Source organism: Pseudoliparis swirei, chromosome 1 (genome assembly GCF_029220125.1).
Source record: "Pseudoliparis swirei isolate HS2019 ecotype Mariana Trench chromosome 1, NWPU_hadal_v1, whole genome shotgun sequence".
NCBI lineage: Eukaryota > Metazoa > Chordata > Actinopteri > Perciformes > Liparidae > Pseudoliparis > Pseudoliparis swirei.
The window spans coordinates 16,389,252-16,409,912 of NC_079388.1; the positions used below are offsets into that span (position 1 = coordinate 16,389,252).

Sequence of the window (20,661 nt, forward strand, 5' to 3'; positions counted from 1 at the left end):
CATGTTCATATGGTAATGAAGCTGAGGCGCAGACTTCAGGCTGTAATTACATGGGGGACAACCGCTCTAATTACTTATTTGCCTAAGAGATGCCTCCACAAGGGGGCAATTTTAAATGTTTCTAATTAATTATTGATGGGCCCATATCAACCATCGACCTTTGTCGTGTGGGCTTTGGAGCTTTTTCTATAAGTAGATGCGAAAGACCCACTCTAGCTTAACGCATGGGCCGCCTGATGGGGGGAGAAACTCGTTTCCGCTCGCACGCAGAAGAAGTCTGGTAACCGAGGAACTCGGCATAAGGAGCTGAGTTTTGCCTGTAGCATTGCTCTGCATTCAGATGAGCAGCTGGAGGACGAACATCTGCTCCCACTATTGACCGCTCATCCAGTCAGTGACGCTGAGCCACTTCCACACCATGAGCAACAAATCACCTCAAACATTTCCCACACAACACATCGGTTCGTATTTTGAGGTTAAATGTGTGCTGGGACAAAAAGAATCTCACATAATTTGCAAAAATTTGACTTTAGGTTCACCCAGAACTGTAACATTATTTCAAAGTTCTCTCACTGTAAGCTCCTTACTGCCTTTTTCCTGTGTGCCAACAGGCTTTCCACTTTGTATGCAATTGCACCGCAATTACCAATAAATTAGTGTATGTAATTTCTCTTTACGGAAGCAGATCCCATTCTTATAAATGTGGTGCGGGAATGAGGCCATTCTGTTGGCCAACCCCAGACGTTAGGACTCATTCCTGCACAACTCTTAAGCTAAAGCTGTTTATTTGTGTTTAAATATACACACTCGCCAAAATGTAGTGTTTTGTAGCTCACGATGAGCCATTATATAATAACTGGCTCTCATTTGAGTGTCTAGTTAAGCAAAACCGTGGGGAAAAAAAGACAAATGCTAAATTTGAGGGTTATCGCTATATTTTTCAAGAGGATGTGCTCAGCCTTTTTTTGTGGTATGGCTCGATTGTGTTTTAAATCTGAACAGATGAAGAAGCCACAGGCACATACTGTGTGTCCAATCACAGATTCAAGACAGCAGATTGTATTGTAAAAGATAAAAAAATAAAAAGACGTTTATCCTTTTGGTCAACATTTGCCTCTAAAATGGGTCGACACCAGCCATGCTGATACCGCTCTGACTCTAATATTGGTGCACACTTTCAGGATTACTTTGTCAATATCACATGAAGGCCTTGGATCCCCCCCGACGGCTTGAAAGACACGTGATCACCTTTTCTTAAAGAAAATGAAGAAACATTTCCCGTGCTTTTATTTTGAAGGTTTGAAATTAAATGGATTAATGTCGTAATATTAGAGACATTTTCTTATGTACAATATTTCTAGACTCCAATAATCAAATGCAAAGAGAGTTATTTAAAAAATATCTTCGAGGAGTTTATAAAGTGTTTCCGGCCCTTTAAGAGGCAGCCATGATGCTGACGTGGCCCACGGTGAAAATGAGTTTGACGCTCCTGATCTAAGTCATGTCCTGTGAAACCTATATAGGTCAATCAATAACAAATTAAACAGACTTATTATTTTATCCGGCCCGTACATCCATTTATCCATCTATTAAAAATAAAAAATAAATCCCAGCATGCATTGAGTAAATGGAAGGGACACATCCTGTGTAGGTTGCCGAACAAACACATTCACTCTCCTTCACTTGTGGTTTTCCCAGTTCCGGTTGACTGACTGTACATTTTTCTCTGGATTGTAGCACAAGACAGAAAAGAAAGCCGACAGGAACAAAGAAAGACCCCAGACAGCCGAGTCGGGTTCAAACCGAGCGACTCCTCGCTTCGGAGGTCGCGCTGCAAAGTGAACCGCCGCGCTGAAGTGCAGCCAAGAATGACGAATAGGCAATTTTACGAGCAGCCTGGCTGATTCACTCAGCTTTATGAATCTTGATTTACAGACTTAAACACGTTCATCAAATTGCAACAAAAAGGCAATAACGTCATCCGGCTCTTCATTCACACTTGGCATTTTTAGTACTTTTTCTTTTTCTCCCCGGCTTTAATTTATCAACTAATCCTGGGATATATAATGTTAAATCAGGCAGGCAGTGCCGCAGAACGAGGACATGACACACAGAATCTACCAGAGTCTGATTATCTGAGGCTAACTGCAGCATGAGATGCATTCGCTCGGCGCTGCGAGTCGACATTTTTAAGATTAATTGAGAGGCGTTCTTGTGAGAGCCTTTTAAAGAAAATGCCATCGAAAGAAAACGCCATCTAAATTCAGTCTTGCAGGTCGTGAGAATAATAAGCCGTGGGCTGTGTGGAGCATATCACGGAGAGAGTCTACGGGCGTGTGCAGTAGGACTTAACAGTGGTTTAAATTAGGGAACACTTACTAGAATCTAATTTGAAGACGCTAAAAATCGTACTTTAAAAGTTTGTTCATTTCCATGGACCCAAGAGCTTGTGATGGGTCTTTTTTCTTCTTCTTTTGATGTGTAGTTATGGCAAAGGTCGGTTCATTAAAGGTCGGATTTTTTTTCCCAGCTGCTCCTGAACGCATCATCTCACTCTTCCGGTAAGCTCTGGTTGCCAGCTCAACAGCGAGCATGACTTCTTCTTCTCTCCCTCCCGCTCCCTCTTGCTCAGTGTGTCTCATGTATAGTTATCCCCCTGCCTCCCTTAATGATAACGATACATGCAACAAGTGTAGTTTATTTGCTAGGTTGGAGGCAGGTCTAAGTGGGTTAGATGGCTCAGACAGCTATGCTAGTTAGCCCGCCCTCTCCCGTGCTACAGTCAGCTGTTAGCTGTTCTCCGTGGTGCCCGATCAGCCGGATCGTGGGTAACTGTTCGCAGGAGTAGTAAGTCTACACAGAAGCCCGCTGTGCACCAACCACTTCACGTTTCGAACCAGTTTTCCTGCTCAGCGACACACCGCTGAGGAACACACCCTGGTTATCGGGAGCTCTATAGTCAGGAACGTGAAAATAGCGAAGCCACGGACCAGAGTCGTGTGCCTCCCGGGGCCAGAGCGGGCGGCGTGGAGTCTTGTTTGAAGCTGCTGGCTGGGATAAGCGGAGATACAGTCAGATTGTAATACACGCCGGTGGTAATGACGCCCGAGCCGTGGTCGGAAGTCACTAAAATTAATGTGGAATCGGTGTGTGCTTATGCCAAGACGTTGTCGGACACCGTAATTTTCTCTGGCCCTCTCCCAAATTTGCAGACAGACGAATTGTATAGCCGAATGTCGTCTTTCAACCGCTGGCTGTCGTGGTGCCCAGCGAATAATGTGGGCTACGTAGACAACTGGAAGACTTTCTGGGGAAAACCTGATCTGATGAGGAGAGACGGCATTCATCCCACGTTGGACGGAGCGCGTCTCATTTCTGCGAATATGACCAAGTTGATCACCGGACTTAATCTATGACAACCCAGGGTTCAGATCAGGAACCGGGAGCAGAGTTGTAGTTTAACACCCTTCTCTGCTCTTCCATTCGAGCAGTTACCCACCCTTGACTTTAGAGTAGAGACTGTGTCTGTCCCACGGCCACTTCAATTAAATAAATCAAAAGTAAGCAGAAGAGGAGTCGTACACAATAACCTTATACAAGTTAACACAATTATTTCAGCAGTGCAACAAAATAGGTCTATTAAATGTGGTCTCCTAAATATTCGATCTCTGTCATCTAAAGCTGTGTTACTGAATGATTTAATATCAGATAATCACATTGATTTATGTTGCCTAACTGAAACCTGGCTGAGCCATGAAGAATATGTCTGCCTGAATGAATCGACTCCTCCAAGTCATATTAATACTCACATTCCTCGAGGCACCGGTCGAGGAGGTGGAGTAGCAGCCATCTTTGAATCGAGCCTATTAATTAATCCTCAACCAAAATTACACTACACCTCATTTGAAAGCCTTGTTCTTAGTCTTTCACATCCAACCTGGAAAACACTACAGCCAATTCGATTTGTGATTCTGTACCAGCCACCAGGTCCATATTCAGAGTTTATATCTGAATTCTCAGAATTTATATCAAGTTTGGTTCTTAAAACCGATAAAGTTATTATTGTTGGAGATTTTAATATCCATGTGGATGTTGATAATGATTGCCTTAGTGCTGCATTCATCTCCTTGTTGGACTCGATTGGCTTCTGTCAGAGAGTACAGAAACCCACTCACAGCTTTGGCCACACGCTTGATCTTGTTCTTACTTATGGCGTTGACATTGAGCATTTGAACGTCTTCCCACAGAATCCTCTTCTGTCAGACCACAACCTCATAACTTTTGAATTTATACTACGGGTGTACTCCGTTAGTCAAAAGTTTCTACACTAGATGTCTAACTGATAGTGCTGTAGCTAAATTTAAAGCGATTCCTTCTGTATTTGATTCGATACCACGTCTCAATATAACAGAGGACTCCTGGTCTAACTTTAGTCCGTCCCAGATTGATCATCTTGTTGACAGTGCCACAGGCTCCTTGAGAATGACACTGGACTCGATAGCCCCTCTGAAGAAGAAGACAGTGAGGAAGAGGAGGTTTGCTCCCTGGTATAACCCTCAGACCCGCAAACTGAAGCAAACGTCACGAAAGCTTGAACGCATATGGCGTTCAACTAATCTCGAAGAATCCCGCTTAGTTTGGCGAGATAGTCTTAAAACATATAAGAAGGCCCTCCGTAATGCCAGAGCAGCCTATTACTCATCAATAATAGAAAAAAATAAAAACAACCCCAGGTTTCTCTTCAGCACTGTAGCCAGGCTGACAGAGAGTCACAGCTCTGTGGAGCCGAGCATTCCTATAAACCTTAGTGGTAATGACTTTATGAACTTCTTTAATGAAAAGATTTTAACTATTAGGGACAAGATTAATAATCTCTTGCCCATAACCAGTGCCAATCTGTCCTCAAATGGAATGGCCTTGGAAACCGCTGTATGCCCTGGTGTATATTTGGAGGGATTTTCTCCTATCAACCGTGACCAATTATTTTCAACGGTTTCTACTTCGAACACGTCTACCTGTCTCTTGGACCCCATCCCGACGAGGCTGCTTAAAGACGTTTTGCCTTTAATTGGCGGCTCTCTATTAGATATTATCAATGTGTCTCTGCTAACAGGCCACGTACCACACTCCTTCAAAGTGGCTGTTATTAAACCTCTCCTGAAGAAGCCCACTCTGGATCCAGAGGTGTTGGCTAACTACAGACCGATCTCTAACCTCCCTTCCTCTCCAAGATCCTTGAGAAAGTGGTCGCAAATCAGTTGTGCGACTTTCTACATCATAATAGTTTATTTGAGAAATTTCAATCAGGATTTAGAAAACACCACAGCACCGAGACGGCACTGGTGAAAATTACAAATGACCTCTTAATGGCAGCAGATAAAGGACTCCTCTCTGTCCTGGTCTTGTTAGACCTTAGTGCTGCATTCGACACCATTGACCATGACATCCTGTTACAGAGACTGGAGCAGTCGATTGGCATTTCAGGCACGGCACTAATTTGGTTTAAATCCTATTTATCAGATCGATCTCAGTTTGTATTTGTAAACGATGACGCCTCGATAACCACCAACGTTAATCACGGAGTTCCACAAGGTTCTGTGCTTGGACCAATTTTATTTACCTTATACATGCTTCCTTTGGGCAATATTATCAGGAAACACTCCATAAACTTTCATTGTTATGCAGATGACACTCAACTATATTTATCGATAAAACCAGAGGAGAGCAACCAACTCTGTAAAATTCAAGCATGTCTTAAAGACATAAAACATGGATGACCTGCAACTTCTTGATGTTAAACTCAGACAAAACCGAAGTAATTTTAATCGGCCCTGAGCACCTCAGAGATCAATTATCTGGTGATGTGGATTCTGTAGACGGCATTGCCCTGGCATCCAACACCACTGTAAAGAATCTTGGCGTTATCTTTGATCGGGACTTGTCCTTTAACTCCCACGTAAAGCAAATCTCAAGGACTGCATTCTTTCATCTACGTAATATTTCAAAAATCAGGCACATCTTGTCTCAAAAGATGCAGAAAAATTGGTTCACGTTCGTTACTTGAGACTGGATTACTGCAACTCCTTATTAGCAGGCTGCTCTAATAAATCTCTTAGGTCCCTCCAGTTGATCCAGAATGCTGCAGCTCGTGTTCTCACTAAAACTAAGAAAAGAGATCACATCACTCCTGCACTAGCTGCTCTGCACTGGCTCCCAGTAAAATCAAGAATCACTTTTAAAATTCTTCTCTTAACCTACAAAGCCTTGATTGGTGATGCTCCATCATATCTTAAGGAGCTTGTCGTACCATATTGCCCCACTAGAGAGCTCGCTCACTAAATGCGGGACTACTTGTAGTTCCTAGAGTCTTAAAAAGTAGAATGGGAGCCAGAGCCTTTAGTTATCAAGCTCCTCTTTTATGGAACCAGCTTCCAATTTCAGTCCGGGAGGCAGACACAGTCACCTCGTTTAAGAGTAGACTTAAGACCTTCCTCTTTGACAGAGCTTATAGTTAGGGCTGAATCAGGTTTGCCTGGTCCAGCCCCTTGATATGCTGCTATAGGCTTATAGCTGCTGGGGGACGTTTAGGATGCACTGAGTACCTATCTCCTCTTTTTTCTCTCCTTAAGGATGAATTTTCATCGCTCAATCACACGTTACAAACTCTGCTTTCTCTCCGGAAGTCCTTGACTTTCGTCTCATGGGGTCATCGGACCCTATGAGACGGCATAGATCCTATCTGCCTGATGGATCGTCTGGGTCGTGGAATTCCTGCTCATGACTACGCCACTGTCCTGTTGAGACTCCGCCCCTCCTCCTCCCCACCGCCATCTGCCTGATGGATCGTGGAGGTCTCCATCGTGGAATATGCCTACTATGAACTATTCATACACTCTGTCATATTCATTGAATGTATTTTAACTCTAAATCTGTCCTTCTGTACACATTACATCTATTGCATCTGTCCATCCTAGGAGAGGGATCCTCCTCTGTTGCTCTCCTGCAGGTTTCTTCCTTTTTTCCCCTGAAGGGTTATTTGGGAGTTTTTCCTGGTCCGATGTGAGGTTTTGGGGCAGGGATGTCTATGTGTACAGATTGTAAAGCACTCCGAGACAAATTTGTAATTTGTGAAATTGGGCTATACAAATAAACTGAATTGAATTGAATTGAATTAATAAATCAATTTGGTCCCAGTAGCATCACGAGGTCATCGGCGTTTCACATTAATTACCTCGGCAGTGGCGGCTCGTCTAATTTGTTATCGCAATGAACCGAAAACATTTTTACACTTTTTTGCCGACGGGGGACCGCCCCCCCCCCCGCATTTCCTCAGGGCCGCTCGCACGGCCCCGCAAATGTTTTTGTTTTAAACCCGGTGTCGTCTTCTTCTTGTTTCCAGATCAGCTACCAGAGCATCGAGTCGTCGGACCCGGGCATTAACGTGCCGGGTCCTCGCCGCACGGTGTCCAAGATGAAGAACGAGACCTACCACATGTTCTCTGGGCTGCATCCCGGGACCACCTACCTGGTGTCGGTCCGAGCCCGGACCGCCAAGGGCTTCGGCCAGACGGCGCTCACCGAGATCACGACCAACATCTCCGGTGAGAGAGAGAGTGAGAGTGAGAGTGTGTGAGAGTGTGAGAGTGAGAGAGAGTGAGAGTGTGAGAGTGAGAGAGAGTGAGTGTGAGAGTGAGTGAGAGAGAGTGAGAGTGTGAGAGTGAGTGAGAGAGAGTGTGTGTGAGTGTGTGAGTCTGTGTGAGAGTGTGTGTGAGTGTGTGAGTGTGTGTGACAGAGTGTGTGAGTGAGTGAGTGTGAGAGTGTGAGTGTGTGTGTGTGTGAGAGTGAGTGTGTGTGTGTAAGTGTGAGAGTGTGTGAGTGTGAGTGTGAGAGTGTGAGAGTGTGAGAGTGTGTGAGTGTGTGAGTGTGTGTGTGTGTGAGTGTGTGTGAGGTGAGTGTGTGAGGTGGAGAGTGTGTGAGTGTGAGTGTGAGTGTGTGTGTGAGAGTGAGTGTGTGTGTGAGGTGAGTGTGTGTGTGAGGTGAGTGTGTGAGTGTGAGTGTGTGAGGTGTGAGTGTGAGTGTGTGAGGTGTGTGAGTGTGAGCGTGTGAGTGTGAGTGTGTGAGTGAGTGAGAGTGTGAGTGAGTGAGAGTGTGAGTGTGTGTGTGTGTGTGAGTGAGTGAGTGAGTGTGAGTGTGTGTGAGTGTGTGAGTGAGAGTGTGTGAGTGTGAGTGTGTGAGTGTGAGAGTGTGTGAGTGTGAGTGTGTGAGTGAGTGAGTGAGTGAGAGTGAGTGTGAGAGTGTGAGAGTGTGAGAGTGTGAGAGAGAGAGAGAGAGAGAGAGAAATTCAAAACAAAAAGTGTGTTTTTTAGCATTTGCAGCCAAAAGCGAAAAAGGTAAAATGACTTGTCATTCCCCTTTTTTTAAGAGCTTCTGACTAAATTACACATATACTTTCAAATTATACCAATTATCTTCATTTCCACCTCAGCCACACAGATGTGTGGCGCGCATTGCTTTCGGACCTGTGAATTACAGGGATCGACGCGTGTTGAGCGCGAATGCTTTGGGTGAAAGTGAAACCAGCGTTGTTGTTGTTGTTGTTGTTCGCCGGTCAGAGTGGAGAGGCTCTGTGTTTGGGAGTGAGAAGGTTGCCGGTATGGATCTTGAGATTGCTCTAAAATATGTGTCTGCGGGGAATGTGAAACACTCATCTGCAAACGGGGATCTGTGAGCTGTTCCGTTAATTTACTCCGAGGAAATGTTTCCCCAAAAGAAAATGACTGCTCCTAAGTCGAGTGTGTGGATGATTTGGATTTACCCTGAAAGTAGTAATTTGTAGAAAAGTAACTTGAAAGTAGTAATTTGAAAGTATATGTGTAATTTAGTCAGAAGCTCTTAAAAAAAGGGGAATGACAAGTCATTTGACCCTTTTCGCTTTTGGCTGCAAATGCTAAAAAAAACAACTTTGTTTTGAATTTCTCTCTCTCTCTCTCTCTCTCACACTCACTCACACACTCTCACTCTCTCTCACACTCACACTCTCACTCACTCACACACTCACACACACTCACACACACACACTCACACACTCTCACACACTCTCACACTCTCACTCGGTTGTTGTCCATCGTAGCGGCGTCCATCACGGCGAGGTTCAAATCCCGCGGGGCTTTAACGATTGCCGTCTCGCCTGATGTTCACGGCACATCGTGGCTTCCTGTACAGTCAACCGCGACTGCAGCCGTGCACACCGACCCCCACATCCGCAGCCAGTCTGTGCTCGTTAAATTGTGCTCTTGTGTTTTATTTCCGATGCTGCCATCCAACCCGTGAAACAGCTATTTTTGTAATGTAGCCTCCCGGAGCTTCACACTCAGCTTCCAACTAGGAATGAGCTCAATCAAGTGAAGAAGAAGAAGAAAAAAAAATATTTTTAAAAACCTATCTTAACCCTCCTGTTACCTTTAGGGTCAATCTGACCCCATTCAATGTTTAATGTCGGTGTTCTTTGGGGTCAATTTGACCCCAGGCTGTTTTTCACTGTGTCAAACATATAAGAAATATCAACTTTTTTATATATTTAAAGGGCTATTTAGGTAGTCAACAAACAAACATAAAGTACCTCACACTTAAACTTGGGAAACAATATTAATTCTAATAATTTTCTGGAGATTTTAATTGCTGGGGTCAAATTGACCCCGAGGGTAAAATATGTTAGTAAATATAAAGGTAACAGGAGGGTTAAACACCAGGAATTTTTTTAACAAGTAAGATTAATCCTAAATCCTTGATTTGTATCCCGACGCTGCGAACAACGCCGCCTGTTCTCGGTCCCTCCTTATTCCCCGGAGCCGCTGCCTCTCGTCGAGAAGCCGGCTGACGGCTGTCGAGGCGTACGACCCGACGGTCTCGCACGCTGAGCCGTCGCGGCGGGGAGGCCGGCCGCCGCGCCGCTCCAGGCGAACGCGGAAGAAAAGGTGTAATGTAAAGTCTTTTCATAATTCATGCCGGATTCAACCAGCGAACACGCGCCCGGCCTCAAACGCTCCTCGCCGCCGCCGCCATGTATAATGCAGACCCCGGCTGTTCAGTGTTTTCCCGATGACGGGTTTACATAAGCAGACTTTATTTTTCTCTACAGCAAGAAAACACGTCCAATCGCATTCTGAAGGCTTTTTTGTTGTTTTTTGCTCATCCGTTGTACCAGGATGGCCGTTATAATTCATGTCGTGGTGGAAGGATCACTAGAAAACATCCAGGAAGAAGAGCGCCTCCTCCTCGTCTTTAGGCTTAAATCTCTTCCATCTGAACACGACGTATTTTGATTTTTCCCGGATGAACGCAAACATGAAACTGTTCTTTTTTTCTTCTCCCCCGATATTTTAACTATTTGTTCTCTTCCACGTGAACTCCCGACTACTTTTCATTTCCTTTTTTTCCCCCCCCGCAGCCCCGGTGTTTGACTACGAAGACATCCCCTCTCCGCTGAGCGAGTCGGAGAACACCATCACGGTGCTGCTGCGCCCGGCGCTGGCGAGAGGCGCTCCGGTCAGGTACGACTCACGCACTGCGCTCAGCATCCAGGCACTGGACGCCATTTGGAATGAACGACGAACCCGAGAAGGAGTTTGACGACCGGGCCGAGCTCTCTTTGTGCAGCTCGAGCTTGTATTGAAACATCAAACACCCCAAAAAAAGAATGAAGGAACATGAATGTCGCTCTCTCTCTCTGGTCCTGAAACCTGACTCGCCGCGTCGAGACAGCTTTGGGATGCCACCGCATGCCAAAGCAATCCCGTGTCGACCGGTCGACAGCTGTGTCACTGTAATGAGGACTCACGGCGGAGGAAGATGGAGGCACTGGGCTTTGAGGAGACGCTGAAAAAGGGGGAACTCAAATCCTTTTGTCGCAGACTGAATTTATCTTCGCCAAACGTAGCGATGCAAACGGAGATAATAATAATTCAGACTTCTATAGCGCTTTTCTAAATACCCAAAGACGCTTTACAGGGAACAAGAGACAAACAGAACAAAACTAGAACGGGCACTCGGTAGAGCGCATACCTTCGCATATCACAAGATTGGGCATTGAATTATGAACATGTTGGCATTAGTTCAATTCAATTCAGTTTCAATTCAGTTTATTTGTATAGCCCAATTTCACAAATTACAAATTTGTCTCGGAGTGCTTTACAATCTGTACACATAGACATCCCTGCCCCAAAACCTCACATCGGACCAGGAAAAACTCCCAAATAACCCTTCAGGGGGAAAAAAAGGGAAGAAACCTGGAGGAGAGCAACAGAGGAGCCAATTGGATAGAAATTGACCGTGCTATGGTAAAAAGAAGATTTTGACCTTCCATGACCTTGACTTTGACCCGATCGATCCCAAAATCTAATCAAATGGTCCCCGGATAATAACCAATCATCCCACCAAATTTCATGCGATTCGGTTTAAAACTTTTTTTGTTATGCGAGGAACACGCATACAAATAAATAAATAAATACACGGCGATCAAACATTTAGTTTTTTTACAATTGCATCGTGTGTACTTGGATAAAACAGACATGCAGATTTCTCAAAAATATTGAATTATGTTACTCATGGTACCTGAAAATAATTCTCAAAAAGTCCCATAAGCACTTACATTATATAACACCACTTACCGTGTACTTCTTCACCTGATTCCGATTTTACTCACGAAACGTATAATAATTAAAATATCCAGGATGATTATTCATTGAACTATCCCGCATTATAAATCAAAAGCTCCACCTTGAACAGACGTTAAGTAATAATAAGGACGTTGTGATGATAATGCCTCTCTTTCACAAATTAGTAGTTCTACTTCGCAAACTTTTAAACCCTGTTTAAAAAAGAAAAAGCCGTTAATACTTCACTTAATGTGAAAAAAATAAATATGTGGGCAGTTGATCCAAATCGCCGCCGTTTGGAAATTTGCGGCGATGGTTTTTCGGAGATGTGAGAGCTGCTGCGGGTCGTCTCTTCAGCATACTTCAGAGAACCCATTGTGTGAACAGTCTGCAGGTAAAATCAGGCCTCATTGTTCCTTTAATAAGCAGGATGTCGGTCCCAGAACAGTGAGGAGAAGTTTGGTTGTAAAGTTATCCAGCACATACAGCGGGTACGGAAAGTATCCAGACCCCAGAAATTTAGACGTGATATTTCAGTTTTTCTTTTTAATAAATTTCAGTTTTTTTCTGTCAACATGGGGTGCTGAAGTAACATTAATGCGAAATAAAATGAACTTTTTTGATTTTAGCGAATGGCTGCAATGAAACAAAGAGTGAATGTTTTAAAGGGGTCTGAATACTTTCCGTACCCACTGTACATACTGCATATAGCATATATTATCACTCTATCAATATACATATATATATATATATATTTATATATATATGTATATATTGAGCATACATATATAAATATATACATATATTATTTATATATATATATATATGTATATATTGAGCATACATATATATCGATATATATTTATATGTATATATTGAGCATACATATATAAATATATATATATTGGGCATCCAGCAGAAAAAGTGAACTGCAGACGACTTGTTGGACTGCAGATTCCTGACGCTGCTGCACAGAGCGCTGTAGGCGTGTTTATTCAAAGTTTTTTTTAAATATTGAACGTGGCGCTGGTCCAAAAAGCACCAATTCTGGCGCTGCACTCCCTCGGGTCCCCAGCAACACACCCGCCTGGAGTGAAGTAGATCAGACGCACAGATATAATACGAACACACCCAGTTGGATGTGCAGTGTATTCTAATTCACATGAATAATTAATATGTTTAGTTTTTTTTGACTGTTATTCTCCATTTTGGCAAAGCTTTGGTGTTTAGCATCAAATAGAAGCTCTAGACTAGACCAACTGTGATTATTTTGTTTTTCTTTTCAACTTTAAATGTCTCCCTTAAATATAAAGCATCATTTAAAAACATAGCTCTTTTTGTTAGGTCACTATCACAAGTGTTGAATCACTATTTGAAAGTTGACATTTGTGTGACTTGGAACTTAGCTTCATAGTTTTGACCTTCATTCCTGTCATTAATGGGAATATTATGCTTACCACGTTAATTTCTGAGATCTGAAAATGTGCTGACGCTGCTTAATCAGAGATGTCGTACGTCAACCGCCAGGTGAGCCAATCACAAAGGGACTGAGATAAACTAATTACTCTGAATGTTATGAACTTTTATCTCAGTTTACAGACATAATAAGCGATGAAGATTGTTACATCAGACATACACTATGTATGTGTTTTCATGTGACAGTTTGCTTTGCTTCAAGCGTACTACATACTGTTCTGGAGTGCTAAGCTCCACCCTTTCCCTCCGCAGTGCCTACCAGGTGGTGGTGGTGGAGGAAGACGTCTCCCGTAAGAGGAGGAGGAGGAGGGAGCTGGGCACCGTGGACTGTTTCCCCACGCCCAACTCTCACAGCGAGGCGCAGGCCAAAGGGACCCCGCACTACTACACGGCCGAGCTGGCCCCCAGCAGTCTGCCCGAGGCCACGCCCTTCACCGTGGGCGACAACCACACCTACAACGGCTACTGGAACAGCCCGCTGGATCCCACCAAGAACTACCTCATCTACTTTCAGGCCACCAGCCACTTCAGAGGGGTGAGAGCTGTTGAGATGCCCGGCAGGGCTTTTTGTTTTCCACAGCTCAGACTCAGAGTTCATTGTTTTTCAGGTCAATTTCGCACAATTTCATGCATTTTCATTGAAAACCCACGAAAGCAATTTGGTGAATAACAGCTTCTAACAGCTTTAAGGATATAAATACAATATGTTCGCGCTCCTTTCTTCGACCAGTTGTCAGATTCCCTCATATTCGAGCTTTTTAAAAAACGTTTCTCCCTGCGGGGAGAATCCAACACTGCCTCCCAGGCTTTAAAAACAACCTGAGGAGGAATTTCTCCAGCAATTGGAAAAGTGACTGAAGCACGAATAAGAACTCCGCTGTGCACAGAAGCGGTGAAAGTAAATGCTGTTTAAACCATTAGGCCCATATGGAGCTGACGCCCGCCTGGCTGCAGCTTCTCATCTGGAAACACCGGTATCCGGCTCTTCAGCCGACGCACCCGGTTTCCTGCAAAGTGGGCCGCCAGTCAGCCTCCGGTCCAAGTCAGGGCCGACTTTTTAACCGGAATTTCCCCGGTGGCCCGACACCAGCAACGCGCTTCACCCATTCGTAGACCACTGTGTGCGATGACTCTCCCCGAAGAGCAACTTAAGTCGCAGCTCCGAGCCGACGCACCCAACTCAATATCGTAGCTCACGTTGATCCTATCTCCGATATGTATTTTTGTGTGCCGCTCCTGGAGATAGAAAAATATTATTTTGACAATTACCCTGGATAAATTAGATGTACGAAACGGTATTGCTTCGGCAGATGTGTCTTCAGTGGGGCTTGAAAGATACGTTATTGGTGCCGCCGGTTTCCTATGAGACACACAAGCAGGATTCAACGCACACTTTTTTCCACGTATGCCGTCTCCCTATCAAGTCCGTAGGAGTCACCATCTAGATGACGGCGATCTGTTACTCTTAAAAAAAGGAAAATACCAGCGTGTAATATGAACTTTTCCACCCTCTGTTGCGTTCATCATTACGTCTCATCTGGGAAGAACCGTCACTCAGTTTGGACTCACTGGATAAACTGGGTTCTGATCTACGTTTGATCCAGCTTCACATTCATAAGCTCACATCTATTATTACATCTTATTTTTCTCTTCATGAGCAAAGATTAACGCAGACATTCAGACAGCGCTGTCCACATCAGCCGGAGCTAATTATCGTTAACCCTGTGTTGTTGTTCCATCTCGACAAAGAGCTTCAGCATCCTCAGTTTCATTGCTCTTATCAACACACTGTGCTGCACCTCAAATAGAGCTCAAAGGACAGTAAACGAGAACCTGTATCTCAATGCCGCGGTCGATGCATGTAATAAGCATGTCATATCATGTCAAGATTGTGATATTTAACCAGGCTAACTCTCAATGTCGCGTTAATGTACACTCGGACAACAAAACATGTTTCCGCCTCTCAACAGATTTTTGTTATTCACAACATTATTTCCTGGGAACGCTGTAAACTAAACCTCATTTGATTTCGTCAGGGATTAGAATTGATAAGCACGGCCAATACTGAAATCCAATTTCATTCAAAAATATGCTTTAGAAACACCCCCCCCCCACAAGGATGGAGATTCAATGTCCTGGATATCCTTCCTCTTCACAAGAGCCGCAGCTCAGTTGCATTAAAATTCTTTGACGAGCTTCTGGTGTCGCTTCAAAACAAGTCAAACAAAGCCCACCTTGATAGAAGACGGGATGTCACATGACACGCTACCTGCTGCTGCTTTAACTACCCCCACGTGGGAGTAAATATGACTGATCTGTCACTGTGAGAGATGAGGGCAGATGAGAATCCACTTGAAACAGATTTTCAATTAAAAAAGCTAATTTGGCAACCGTTTTAGGTGAAAGGATTTTTTGAGTCCAATCTCGGAGCGCGGATCAGCATAATTGCCTATAAAGGCTGATTTAACTTCTTTATTAATCTTAATTTGATGACATGGCTCTGTATCTCTGGCATAGAGGAGGTTTTTTGGGTTCGGGAGGTTGGGGATGGAGCCAATGGGTAGCAGAGGTCTCTCAAAGTACCACTCGGACATTTCAATTATGTCCTCCCCCGTAACAAAGGTGTGGGTGACTTTGCCCCACACGGTGCAGGTTTTGAGACGAGGCGGTGCATTTCCACAGACTAAGTCATAATCAATCAACTTGAACCGTGGTCTTTGCTGCTAATCAAATTAATTAACTACGCCTTTTTCTTTCACACACAGGAGACGAGAATAAACTGCATCCGGATCGCTCGCAAAGGTAACACTTGCTTTCTTTTTTGACAATTAAAAACAAAAAGCGCTCCACGGATCATCCACACATCGAAACGTCATTGTCACATTAATTATAACTCAATATGCCGTAAACACGACAATTGCAGAGGCTGCCTGCTGGCTTCTTTTGTGCGTGTTATTAGAAGCTACCGAGCTACAGGTGCGATACATTTAATTCTACCCACTAACTTTTTATTCACTCACGAGCTTCGTTGTGGAAATATAGGATTGTGGGAATGTTAATGACAGCTTCACAACTGGGGTCCATGTGAGCGGTCAGACAGTCCGTCGTGTTTGTAACGGTGTGTGTTATATTTTGCGGAGCTACTTTGTGGTTGCAATCTATCCCGCCGTACATATTGATCGGAGGATTTTAATGATTACTATAATAACTGGTTATGATAATGAGGTTAGACTGGGGACTATTATTGTCATTTATTCGTTGTGTGGGTGTGAAAACCAAAGTTATATATATATATATGTGTGTGTATATATATATATGTAATATATATATTTATATATATATGTAATATATATATATATGTGTGTATATATATTTATATATGTATATATACATATATATATCTGTAATATATGTAATATATTTATATATGTGTGTATATATATATATATATATATATGTATGTATATATATATATACAAAGCTATATCCTGACAATGCAAGCCAGAGGCCACAGTTCAGTCTTCTTCCCGGTTAACATGATGCTGAAAAGAGTGACATTGTGTCTCTCTTTGGTGATCGTAACCATCTGCGGTTCCGGTGGTTTCATCTCCGTGGTGCGGGGTGCATGTCACGGGCTTCCACGGTCACCCCGGCTCAGGCCGCTGCCGCTCAGGGGATTTGAAGCGGACTTAGTGTTGTTTTGGGGTGGCGCAGCGAAGACGCCCCGGTGCCATCCGCCCACACTAGAGACACAGGAGGTGGAAGCAGACATCCCTCTCTCTCTCTCTCTCTCTCTCTCTCTCTCTCCCACCCCCCCCCCCATTCCTCTTGAATCACTGACATTTTGGCAAACCCCTCTTGGGCTCGGATGCCTTTGAAATCCAAGATTGCAGAAAACGTATCCTTTTTTTTCTCTTCTTCTTCTCCTCCCTGAGAGAGGAAGTGACCAGGGTGTTTGCTCAAGAGAGAGAGAGACATACACGGATAGAAGGCTCTCAGTTCAAACAATGGGTGAGAGGCAGAGAGGCAGAAGGTGAAATGAAGTGCAACCCCCCACCCACCCCTTGTTCCCCGCTGAATTATGTCTGAAGTTTGTCGTGCCCTGGCGAAAAAAGGTGGCAGTTAAATTGGATTTTTTTCCCCTGAACTCTTTCTTATCTGAAGTGCGATGACATCAAAGAATTCCGCCTTACTTTTTTGTCTTCCGGCGTGTCACGTACGTGGAAGGGAAGAGGAAGGGTTGCGGGTGTATTGATAGGAGACATTTTTTTCTTCTTTTATCTTTTCATTTTGTTACTGTAATTGCGCATACACGACCGGGGCAGGCCCAGCGGACATGCTGATATCGCTCCAGAGGGGCCACAGAGGTTCCTGGATGCTTTTCATTTCCTCTCACCAGCTTCCCACACACAGATACCAGAACACCTGGCCGAGCCACTTCACTGGTGGGAGTGTGTGTGTGTGTGTGTGTGTTTTCTTTCTGTGTTTTTCTTTTATTCCTTGCCACACGAGCGCTTTTTCTTTCTTTCTGTTTTTCCCTCAGACGAAAACACGGCCGACATTAGCTGACACGGAAGAACAGTGTGAACATGTTTGCAAATCACATCAAATTGGTCTCACCAGCGAAAGATTTGCCACGAGAGCTTTCATTCACGGCAGCTCAGCCCGTAGAAGAGCGCCACATTTACTACTAGAACGGGCACTCGGTAGAGCGCATACCTTCGCATATCACAAGATTGGGCATTGCATTATGAACATGTTGGCATTAGTTGCATGGCAATTGGATAACAATTGACCGTGGTATAAAGAAGAGTTTGACCTTTTCATGACCTTGAACTTTGACCCAATCGATCCCAAAATCGAATCAAATGGTCCCCGGATAATAACCAATCATCCCACCAAATTTCATGCGATTCGGTTTAATACTGTTTGTGTTATGCGAGTAACACGCATACAAATAAATAAATAAATACACGGCGATCAAAACATTACCTTCCGCATTTTCAATGCGAAGGTAATCAGCCTGTGCAGCGTTTGTAAAAAAATGGAGCTTAAAAGTCTTGTGTGACAGTTGAATGAAGTGGCCCGGACCTTCATTTTGAAAACCAGCTTGTATCTTAAGATAAGTGGCTTTCAAATAAAGAAAAATGTGACTCACATTTTGGTCATTTTCTTTTTTCTGCTCTGCCACCGTTTTAATTTTTTTCCGTTGACGTGCCGTTAAGTCTGAAATTGCATTCTGTGCGTTTCCTCAGCGCTCACAACAGGATTATGCCACACTCACCATCCTGCTGCTCTCAGAAATACACATTTTATTCGCTCCTTCTTTTTATTATCTGCGAGGCGCTCGTGTCAATGACACTTCCGTCTTACAAAGACCCTCTTAAGACCGCTCCTGACTGCCTTTTCTATTTGCCGAAGAGGTCAAAACTCTCGCAACACAAGAACAACTTTATCGTTACACCGGCACATTTCAGCTTATGGCCTCCATCAGGGTCATCATAAAAACGCATTACGAAGAAAAATCCCCCGTAATGTGCCGCGCGATGCTATCTCGGTGGATCTCCTCGCAGAACCACGGCTGACTTTATTTTTCAGTGCAATGAAATTTATTGTGATAACCCGAGATCCCTTAACCCTCCTGTTACCTTAGGGTCAATTTGACCCCATTCAATGTTTAACCCTCCTGTTACCTTTATATTTACTGACATATTTTACCCTCGGGGTCAATTTGACCCCAGCAATTAAAACCTCCAGAAAATTATTAGAATTAATATTGTTTCCCAAGTTTAAGTGTGAGGTACTTTATGTTTGTTTGTTGACTACCTAAATAGCCCTTTAAATATATAAAAAAGTTGATATTTCTTATATGTTTGACACAGTGAAAAACAGCCTGGGGTCAAATTGACCCCAAAGAACACCGACATTGAATGGGGTCAAATTGACCCTAAAGGTAACAGGAGGGTTAAATGATTCCATCGCTCTGCATGTATTTTCATTCCCCGCCTTATTTGTTCTTCTCATCAGCGAGTCGGCTCGTTAATGAACGAACACGGCGCCAGAAGAGTAGTAATAACGCTCCATCAATTCATTCATACTTAATAGCAATTTTTCACAATTAGGTGTAACACAACAGGGAGCCCAGATGATTCAGAGAGGGAGATGTCATGCTCTCGGCGGGCTGAGATGGGAATACAGAGAGAAAGGCACTGCGACGGTGACATATGGCTGGGAGGGAAAAGAGCCGCCTGAGTGAGAGCACGCATCAGTTTGCTCAGATAACCGCAGTGTCTGTCGTCTCTCCCGGGCCAAACATGTTTAAATCCCCTTTTGCAGACGTTTCCCCGATATCAGGGCGATGAAATTGTGGGAAATAGCGCCGGCTCAGATACTGTCAAATAATAAGTAATACGCAGGCTGGCTGACTGTTGTCTCTCCTGCGAAGGCTCAAAGTGTCAGGTCTTTGTGACGGGGTGAGGCTCAGAGAGACAGGCTGGACGCAATATAAATAACAAAAAAAGCACTCTTTAATGAGGCAAAACAGTTTACAAAAAAACAAGGTCCAAAAGGGGCAGGCAGAGGATCATCAGTCAGGGCAGGTAGGATCAGATACGACAGACAGGACGACGGGAAAAAGACACGGAACTAGAGACGACAATCCGAAAGCAGACAAGGGAAAGACTGACAATATATAGGGGAGGAAACACAGGTGTACGACATCAGACAGTAACGAGACAAGAGTGGCTGAGGGCAGGTGCAGGTAATTAAACAATTAAGACAGAGGAGACACGGAACACAGGAGAAACAGAACCAGGTGTTACACAAAGTAGATTTGCAGGCGACCTCGAACACACCGCGCTGGAATCCCCCCTCATCCTGCTGCATTTTAGGGCACAGAGTGGGGATCCTTATCCTGCCATAAAGCAATAAGCGTGCCAAGATGACTGTAAAAGACGCCGATCCACAACACCACCCAAGCTGTTTGCATCCGTCGCCTGTCGCACATTATCTAAATGAGACTTGAAAGTGAGCTGCGGTCTTCGAAGTATATCGCAGTGGAGAGTTCTACGGAAATGTTATCTCCGGGCAACTCGATGCACGGTGACTATGAAGAAGCTGACTTTTTACAGGTGATTTAAGTATTAGGTATATTTAAGGTGAAACGGATGAAAGACGCGTATTGACGGTGATTTCCCCGCACGGTCGACGGCACGAGCTTCACCGCCCGGATGGTTTTTTTCCGATGGGAAAATTCACACCGGCACCTGTCAGTGTTAACGATGCAAAAACATGAGAAGTGTGTGAAGCCGACGAAGGAATTTCAGTCACAGCTGTAGAATGTCAATTAACGAGGAAACACGCATACCCACACTTCCACGAGCTATACGGACTATGCTACGAAATAAAAAATCCAGTGCACTGCTGTACCAGCAAATATCAGTCAGTATTTTGTTAAGATATTAACTTGATTTATATCTTTAAATCTATTTTTTTTTTAAAGATTTGTTTAGTACAATCTGTGAAGGGGGCA

General features: G+C 44.0%; 1 protein-coding gene across 1 annotated transcript in view; it reads left to right on the top strand.

Annotated features, from left to right (window-relative positions):
- Window positions 1-20,661, top strand: part of ptprua (protein tyrosine phosphatase receptor type Ua) — a 202,344-nt gene that overhangs the window by 137,723 nt on the left and 43,960 nt on the right. Inside the window, exons 10-13 of the mRNA XM_056419063.1 lie at window positions 7,400-7,601; window positions 10,448-10,550; window positions 13,383-13,665; window positions 15,896-15,932. Of these exons, the coding sequence (XP_056275038.1) occupies window positions 7,400-7,601; window positions 10,448-10,550; window positions 13,383-13,665; window positions 15,896-15,932 (625 nt within the window). The remainder of the gene's footprint in view (window positions 1-7,399; window positions 7,602-10,447; window positions 10,551-13,382; window positions 13,666-15,895; window positions 15,933-20,661) is intronic.